The sequence below is a fragment of the Salvelinus sp. IW2-2015 genome, linkage group LG28 (assembly GCF_002910315.2).
Source record: "Salvelinus sp. IW2-2015 linkage group LG28, ASM291031v2, whole genome shotgun sequence".
NCBI lineage: Eukaryota > Metazoa > Chordata > Actinopteri > Salmoniformes > Salmonidae > Salvelinus > Salvelinus sp. IW2-2015.
The window spans coordinates 24,225,068-24,235,061 of record NC_036868.1 but is presented as its reverse complement, the minus strand read 5'-3'; the positions used below and the strand labels follow the sequence as shown (position 1 = coordinate 24,235,061).

Genomic DNA, 9,994 nt, shown 5'->3' with positions numbered 1-9,994 from the left:
ATGGACAGCCAGCGAACATGGCTGTGTCCTAAAATGTTATGGTACTCCTGGCCAACAAACTCACATAAGCCTTTCAGTCTTTCTACTCTGACGGTGAAATAATGAACATATTCCAAATATCTTTGAGCAGGTACTCAACATCATATCCAACGCTGTTCTGGCCGTGTTATGAATGATGTGAGCAGGTACTCAACATCATATCCAAAGCTGTTCTGGCCGTGTTATGAATGATGTGGACAACCTAAGCCAATCACCTCCCGCTTCAGAGCATTTTTAACTTTGGTATGGACATTGACCCTCCCCAGCCTATTCAGTCCTCTCCAAAGTTGGTATTTATTTGTCGGCAGAGGATGTTTTCCAGGTTACATTTTTGGATGACCACCAGGACCACAGCTGCAATTTCCTATGCTGTTTCTCCGTTCAATTCAACAAAATCAAGCAGTTTTGTTTCCACAGATGTGCTGCCAACATATATCTTACAATATCTGACTACTATTGGCAGCAGCTTTACATGTCCATGATTGGACGGCTCAATGGCCAGAGACACAAATTCAACCTGGTCTAGGTCCTGTGTTACCAAAGTAGTTGCCCATGGTGCTAACATGTTACTCACTATGGCGTCACATTTTGTCCTAGCACATGTAAACTCATAAAGCTCATTGGCTCATAAAGCTCCCGTGTCAGTTGTGCTGTGCAGTCCATAGATCTGTAACTATGATTGTGTCGACACCCTCCTGCACAGCTAAACCATATTCTTCTTGGGAAGGCTCTACCTTCTTGAATAATGTGGTGACAGAGGGCATACCAACACGGGCAATCAGAGAGGCTTTATGGTTTTTCGTCTGCCGATGTTCTACAACTGCCGTTCTTCTCCGGCTGCCAATTGAAAGAGAGGAATTACAAAGGGTGCAGTGAACCATTCTATCGTCTTGACCTGAGCGTATAAATGGAAATTCTCTCATCATGTTTTTCATAAAAAGCACATTTCCGTTTCTTGGAAAGAGTCATTGTGTCTCCTCTGTCTGCTCTTCTTCACTCTCCTTGTGTCACTCTTCTTACTCTCAACTTTTTCTTCTCCTCCAATCTTTCTCCTCCTCTTTTCTTCACTCGTCTCGCTTCTCTTTACCTTTCCACCTCACTCTTCTACACTCTCCTTGCTTCACTCTTTTTACTCCCTTAATTTTTCCTTCTCCTTCCTCTCCATTCTGTATTAATAAATAGCACACTATTAGATAAAATACTTTGGTTAACAGATTCCCATTGCTTGCCTCATTTTTGTATTTTATCTCAAAAACATTGTTTGGAATAATAAATTGGCAGGCTCTGTAACCATATCTTTACCTTTCCTCCTCTGTCTCCTTCACTCTTCTTCCTATCCAGTCTTCCTCCTCTCCACTGATATTATCCATGCACATTTATAAATATATTTTCACACCACTTATTATAATGCCAAACCATTAAAATTGTAATCTACAAAAAATATCGTAATTAATTGTGCATTCATTTAATATAATCATATTTTCAAAATAACCCATCCACTGCATGTTTACATGTGAACGTTTTTTAACCTAGCTACAGTAGCTAGCTAACCTAGCTAGCTAACTTAGTCTACATAGCTAACGTTAGCTAGCATAACCTGTTTAAAACCTTATAGAGCAGATCATCTATCTATATAATAAATTGTGACATTATAACATCACTAGCTGTTATCTCAAACGATTGTAACTTACCTGGCTTGAAAAGACATTTGTGGTGATGTTGTGGATTCACCTGACACTTGCTAGCTTCTGGCCGAGTTTTCCACAGCAGTTTTCTCTAAAACTATCGCGAGCAAGTAGTTAGTAGAAGAAGAGTGAATGAAGCTGCTTATTTGCGAGCAGCCCCCTCTGCTGCCCTAAACAAGCACAACGTATTGAACGTCAACCGGTAGGCTCTGCTGCCCGGTCTTTCTTGCCAAGAAAAATATTTCACTTTTCGGTCTGTTTTTAACGCACAGTTAAAAACGGGGACATTTTCAGGGACAGCTCCAGCCGGGGACAGGCCACCAAAAACGGGGACTGTCCCCGGAAAACGGTCGTCTGGTCCCCCTAATCTGGGTGCATCATCAATCCGATTTCTGCATTGGCCATGCAGAATTGTGATACAGATTTAGCAGACGTAGGGTTTTTCATATTCTTGCGTATCATGGAGCAGTACCGAGCTGTTTCAAAGGTAGTGAGTTTGTGTTTCTACAGGATGTACCGATGTAGGCAGTATGCATTTGTGTTTGAAAAAGTCATTACAAAAGATAAAACAATTCTGCCCACAACCTCTACACAGAAATGTGATCAAATTTGCTGTTACACATTCTTTTAGAAATGGACATGTCTAGTTCCAACATTTCCAAATCATACACCAGATGAGGACATTTTTGTTACCATAAAAGGTGAGTGGAGGCGTGTTTCCAGTGTTGCTGTAGCACTCGTTCATGAGCACAAAAATACAGTTGAAGTCGGAAGTTTACATACACTTGGTTGGAGTCATTAAACTAGTTTTTCAACCACTCCACAAATTTCTTGTTTACAAACTATTGTTTTGGCAAGTCAGTTAGGACATCTACTTTATGCATGACACAAGTCATTTTTCCAACAATTGTTTACAGACAGATTATTTCACTGTATCACAATTCAGTGGGTCAGAAGTTTACATGCACTAAGTTGACTGTGCCTTTAAACAGCTTGGAAAATTCCAGAAAATTATGTCATGGCTTTAGAAGCTTCTGGTAGGCTAATTGACATCATTTGAGTCATTGGAGGTGTACCTGTGGTGATGTATCAAGGCCTACCTTCAAACTCAGTGCCTCTTTGCCTTACATCATGGGAAAATCAAAAGAAATCAGCCAAGACCTCAGAAAAAAAATTGAAGACCTCCACAGGTCTGGTTCATCCTTGGGAGCAATTTCCAAACGCCTGAAGGTACCACGTTCCTCTTGTACAAACAATTAGTCGCCAAAGAATTAAACACCATGGGACCACACAGCCGTCATACCGCTCAGGAAGGAGACACGTTCTGTCTCCTAGAGATGAACGTACTTTGGTGCGAAAAGTGCAAATCAATCCCAGAACAACAGCAAAGGACCTTGTGAAGATGAAGAGGAAGCAGAAATGTCGCTCAGCAAGGAAGAAGCCACCACTCAAAAACCACCATAAAATAGCCAGATTACGGTTTGCAACTGCACATGGGGACAAAGATCGTACTTTTTGGAGAAATATCCTCTGGTCTGATGAAACAGAAATAGAACTGTTTGGTCATAATGACCATCGTTATGTTTGGAGGAAAATAGGGGACGCTTGCAAGCTGAAGAACACCATCCCAACCGTGAAGCACGGGGGTGGCAGCATCATGTTGTGGGGGTGCGTTGCTGCAGTAGGGACTGGTGCACTTCATAAAATAGATGGCATCATGAGGATGGAAAATTATGTGGATATATTGAAGCAACATCAAGACATCAGTCAGGAAGTTAAAGCTTGGTTGCAAATGGGTCTTCCAAATGGACAATGACCCCAAGCATACTTCCAAAGTTGTGGCAAAATGGCTTAAGGACAACAAGGTCAAGGTATTGGAGTGGCCATCACCAAGCCTGACCGCAATCCCATAGAAAATGTGTGGGCAAGACTGAAAAAGCATGTGTGAGCAAGGAGGTCTACAAACAATGACTCAGTTACACCAGCTCTGTCAGGCGGAATGGGCCTAAATTCACCCAACTTATTGTGAGAAGCTTGTGGAAGTCTACCAGACACGTTTGACCCAAGTTCAACAATTTAAAGGCAATGCTACCAAATACTAATTGAGTGTATGTGAACTTCTGACCCACTGGGAATGTGATGAAAGAAATAAAATCYGAAATAAATCATTCTCTCTGTGACATTTTCACAATCTTAAAATAAAGTGGTGATCCTAAGTGACCTAAGACAGGGAATTTTTTACTAGGATTAAATGTCAGGAATTGTGAAAAACTGAGTTTAAATGTATTTGGCTAAGGTGTATGTAAACTTCCGACTTCAACTGTATAATATCACTCTGATTAATCAAGAAACTGATACATCAAGCTCAAAGAGTTTCACAGTCAGTCCTTTCATCCTGGCCCTCTTCTCTTTAGTGCTTTTACATAACTAAGTGTTTCATAACCTGACAGATTCGCACAGAGGAACAAGCTGAGGAAGAACAGCAGCAGACTATTTCTCTATCCCCCCTCTCTCTCTCCCCACCCCGCTCTTTCTCTCTCTTCTCCCACCTTTCTCTCTCCCCCACCTTTCTCTCTCTCTCTCTCCCCACCCCCCCCTCTCTCCCCACCCCTCTCTCACTCTCACTCTCCCCACCCCTCTCCACTTCTGCACATACTTTTCCTTTGGTTTGTTTCTTTCTTCCCGTCTCTCCTGTCCCTCCTGACTGAGCAGGAACAGCCAGACAGTGCCAGGCCATATGGAGCAGCAGGGCCAGCCCTGTGAGGGAGTCCATTTGCATTTGTGCATGCTGTATCACAGTGTGCCTTACATCCTGGCAGGGTTACACAGGCCTGGCCCAAGGCTCTGGTACACCCACAACACCCAGAGAACACCCAGGCTCTCTGGGAACAGAAAGGCTGACCCCACAACTGCTCACGGTTCGCTCRGTCTGTCTATCTCTGTCTCTCCCTCTTCTCTCACTTTCGTTCTCTCGCTATCTCTCTGTTTCTCACTGAGTATGACTGCATTCACACTAATAATTCGATATTAAACTGATTATGGCTGTAGGCCGAGTATGGCATTAGTCATCTTAACACTTTATTCTGGTTATCTTCATCAGCATAAGGTCATAACTGAAGTACGCATAAGTATGTATCTTAGAAATAGTTTTCACATACAGACTCTATACTGTATGTCTAAACCCAGAATCAAATAGGCTTCCCAAAAATAACATGGTCGCTGTGATATAGAACGTTTATTTTGAATGACGATTTTCTGCATTTACTAAAGTCCCATCAGGTAGCCTGATTTCGGATGTATCCATTTAAACAGGATTATAAGGGAAATAGTTATTCTTGCAAAGCATGTAAAAGTTCAATCAAACAAATCTGACTATTTACAATAATAGTATTATTGTGTGCATGTAACTGTACTCACTCCCTGTGTCATTTTTTCTCCATCTCTCTTTCTCCCTCGATCTGTCTCTCTTTCTCTTCCTCCCCCTTCTCGCCATCTCCCTCTATCTTCCTCTGTCTCTCCGTCTGCCTCCATCTTCCGCCTCCCTCTCTCTTTCCTTTAACTTTTAACTGCAGTCTGATCAGTTTGCCACTGCAGCAGATTTTTATGGGAGGACATTTCTGCAGATGGACAGTTTGCAGAATTCACTCCCCAGGACTATTGCCTTCTGCTAGCTGCCATTAGAGTTTATAGCCTTGCCATGTGCTCTGGGCTATGTGCTGTCCAGATTTCAAACAGGGTGTGGGTTCTGGAAGTGTCATTATGCAAAGACAGGCAGTGAGTGTTAGGTAACTTTTATTTTAAGGGTACCTTCATAACACATTCATAACCCATACGTAATGCATTTCATACATTCATTATATTCAAAGGAGTGAGTGTTTTTGTTGTTTTTAGTGTGAGAAACGGCTACAGGACAAACCAGAGCAACACTTTGAAAACAATTAGATCTGTAGGGATTTCTTTGGCAGTGGCACATCCCATTGTAAGGCATGCGTTTTGAGAGCGGAGCATAGCTCATATTCTCCAATACCTCTACTCCTGCTATCAAAGAGGGCAAGTGGAAGGTCTGCTCTAATGAATTCGCCTTTTCCCCTGGAGAACCCAACTGAACCACAGCCTCCCAACTAGAATACAGCAAAAGAAAGTCATCATATCTCACATGGCGTTTCGTCACAGCCCATTAGCCTCTACCCTGTCCTTCTGTGTATTGTCCACAGAGGCACTGTCTGAACCACAGTAGGTCAAGGAATAGGAAAATGGATGTGTCAAAAATTCTCCACAAAAATGTTAATGTTTTACAGAAATCCACACACTCAAGGGTGCACCCTAATGGGGAACAGGGTGCAACGAAAAGTGCACTACTTTTGACCAGACCTAGTGGGGAGCCATTTGAGCTGCAGACAACATAGCTTCTAAAGTAGGCAGGCAGACACTGTTAAAGTCAATGGCTGGACAAGTCTGCACTCAGAGCTTAATCATGTCGAAGCACCACAATGTTTCCATCTGATGAACAGAGGGAGCGTTCTGCTCTCTCCTCTCCCTCGTTCACTCTCCACTTCTCTCGCTCCTTTCCTCCTTTTTTTCTATGCATCTCTCCTCTCCATCTCCCTCTCCCAGACTGACTATAAAGCTTAGGTCCGCATTGCATCCCACTGCGGGATCTCAACAATATGCTGTGGGGCTGGYGTCATACACGCTGAGTGTCAGACATACACTTACCCAGAGTCCCATGCATACACACACACACACACACTGCTTAGTAGGATGGTGATCAGGCACATCATGTACTGTATGTGCCATGAACTAATATCAAAGGTATAGACAGCTACATGTGGTATCGTCTTGAATGATTGATGAACCTGCTTGTGAGGCTGGGGTTCCCCTTCTAACTAATACAAATGGGATCTCTTCTGTTCTTTTTCTCTCTTTCAGTTTTTCCCCTACGGAGATGCTTCAAAGTTTGCCCAGCATGCATTCAGGACCTTTGATAAGAACGGGGACGGCACCATCGATTTCAGAGAGTTCATCTGTGCCCTGTCTATCACATCTCGAGGCAGCTTCGAACAGAAACTCAACTGGGCCTTCAACATGTACGACCTGGATGGAGATGGCAAGATCACACGAGTGGAGATGCTGGAGATCATTGAGGTAGAGTTCAGCCCGTACAGATTAAGCTTGAATCATATCCTGTGTCCCAAATGGCATCTTATTCACTACGTAGTACACTACTTTTAAATCAGGGCCCATAGGGCTCTGGTCAAAAGTAGTTCACTATATAAGGAATATGGTACCGTTTAAGATGCATCCAAATCTCTATGGTTCAGCTATTCGTGTCATATGAGTTTAAGGTGTTGAAATATTAGTCTTGGTTACGGGGTCTTTCTCAAAAAATGCCTTTTGTTCTGCACTTTAGATTTGACTCTTTACCTTCTGAATTTTTACATTTCCTCCTCTTGCCCTTTATGCCCTCGTACAGTAGGTGCCTTGAATACAAGTCAGATTGGGTTTTTCAGAGAACGTGTTTGACCTATAAATGTCTCTACTTTAGTAAACAATGATTGAACTATAATTTCTCCCCCTCTGTGAAGGCCATCTACAAGATGGTGGGGACTGTGATCATGATGAAGATGAATGAGGACGGCCTGACGCCCGAGCAGCGAGTGGACAAGATCTTCAGCAAGATGGACAAGAACAACGACGACCAGATATCACTGGACGAGTTCAAAGAGGCAGCAAAGAGCGACCCTTCCATTGTATTACTCCTGCAGTGTGACCTGCAGAAATAGAGGAGAGGGGAGCTTGAGAACCGCCACAGACTGCACAGAAGATTCATGTTCCATTCAGTTTGCAGCTATTTCCACTGAAAAAAATATGCTTGGACTACCTTTCAATGGATCCGCTTCTTGATGTTTGAAACACTTGTGTGCATGAGAATGTTATTTGCTAGGAACAATTTATACGTACATATACACACACATAACGAGCTACACACACCCCACAAGATACAAACAAACCACACACTCACTACATATTCACACCACGCACAAATATATAGATATATAAATATTATATTTCAATTATTTAAAATCAACTGCCAAAATGTGAAGTGTGCAAAGTATTTTCCATACACTCATTCCACTGGAGCATCAGTGATGTGCTATGTTGAATTACGCTACAATTTATTGTTCTGAGTTTACTGACGCTAGCTACGTGTTTCATATATTGAGTAATGTCAACCAAATCAAATTCCTATGGTAACGTAACTGACGCTAGCTACGTGTTTCATATATTGAGTAATGTCAACCAAATCAAATTCCTATGGTAACGTAACTGTTTCTGATAAACCAAGTATCTATTCTTATAAAAGATTAGATTTGGATAGATAAAGAGATGGATTAGTAGCCTATTCATCACAAACGTTTCCTTCCAAATGTGCTTGTACTGTTGGTGAATATAAATGTAGTTCATTTGCATGCCTTTAGGTTTTGCCTTAAAAATAATCTCCTTATTTTGCATCCTATAAGAATATTGAAGACAAAGCCTATCAACGAAATGCCGTTAAACATCAAATATTTGAATATGTAAAGCATATTACAGTATAGGTCACAAGTATTGATGAATGGGGTGGATTGTTTGTGATTTGTCAAGACATTATTTTTGTGGGAGSATGTTCCCTGTAGATAATAATAGTTCATAATAATAATAGTAAACATACCCCTATTTAAAATCTACCATCTCATGAGCCCATTTTGAATGAGGAGATATTGAATGTGGCATATTTAACGACAAAACCAAAAGTCTGTACGAATACAAGAAAAATATTTGGCTGAATTGGACCGAAAGAAATTAAATACATTGAAATAAAACCACCACATCAGTATTGTCGGGGGAAGTATAGCCTATGATGCATAACTAATGAGAGGCAATGTAACATATATCTGAAAATTAGCTCAGCCCAATAACAATATAGAGGTTTCAAGTGTATTTTATCCTACATATTATTGCTCCATTTAGTTTTGGTCTATGTCATCACACCATCTCTTCAATGAAGATACAGGTTGCATATCAATGTGCTGAATTCAATTAAGTTCCTGTCATGAGTTTATTAATACCACCAATAGATATAAAGAGGAAATTATCTGAGACCAGTGCGACATTGTGTTAGACATTGATTGATATTATCTCATACTGTTTGTCTCTTTCAGTTTAAAAATGAGTGTAAAAAAGGAGCAATGTGTTGAAAGAACAAGTGAATGCCATTCTTTATGAACCAAGCCAAGAGAACRAAAACCCTTAAGCCATGTTTTGGTAGGCTATACAGTTTACCCAATGTGTACCCAACGACGCGCTCCTCTTTATTGATCAACTTTTTGTACTTTTTTATTCCCCTCTCACTGAAGCATACAAACTGTATAGTAGCTCCTTCCTTTTCAGGTGTAGTGTATCCTATCCTCCAATAAAGACAACGGCTTATAAATAGTCCGAGACCCCTGGCCTGGTCCCAGATCGGTTTGTGCCATGTTGTCACGGTGCGACATAGGAGTTGGCAAGACTGCACGAACAGATCTGGCAGCAGGCTATGAGACCCCAGCTTGACTGGAAATATTAAGTAATTCAACTGTACACCTTCGTTGTCCCGGTACTGTGGATCTGTCTCCGTACAATGGTCACACGCAATCTCACAGACAGCTCTGGCCCGATTTGGACGAAACTTGGGTGAATAATGCGTCTCGCCATTGAGATCCAGCGTTTACTAAATTACACTGATTGGCCCAAGGCAGGCGCTATAGTAATTAACAGAAATGTGTTTGTCACATGATCCCAAATGGCCCAAGGGAGGGCGCTGCATCATTGGTGGGGGAGGACATGTTTACTGTTGCCTTGTTTAAAGATTGCACACTGCTTATATAAATCATTAGTTGTAATTTGGTAACTAACTACCCATTTTGCTTCACATGCCATCTGCACATTTGGGAGGATTCATTTATTTTCAAATTGACTGCGATATCAAGACCACCATCATTCCTCAAGAAATTAGGCTGACCGTTTGTAATCTGAAACTTCACATGAACATCTTTGCCCAGAAATGTTTGTACTTACAACGAATATTAATCAGATACCAAATGTAAGCAAAGGCAACAGTGTCAACTAAAGGATTATTTTGTACATGTAGCATGTATTGTGTCCCTGATAACATGGCTGCACTACTCGTGTTGTGATTCCAATTTGTAAGTCGCTCTGGATAAGAGCGTCTGCTAAATGACTTAAATGTA

General features: G+C 41.5%; 1 protein-coding gene across 1 annotated transcript in view; it reads left to right on the top strand.

Moving 5' to 3' along the window:
- vsnl1a (visinin-like 1a) overlaps positions 1 to 8,872 on the top strand; it is a 66,564-nt gene extending 57,692 nt beyond the window's left edge. The window contains exons 3-4 of the mRNA XM_023974148.2: positions 6,654 to 6,869; positions 7,310 to 8,872. Coding sequence (XP_023829916.1) covers positions 6,654 to 6,869; positions 7,310 to 7,507 — 414 coding nt within the window. The 3' untranslated portion in view covers positions 7,508 to 8,872. The remainder of the gene's footprint in view (positions 1 to 6,653; positions 6,870 to 7,309) is intronic.
- Positions 8,873 to 9,994: the final 1,122 nt, after the last annotated feature.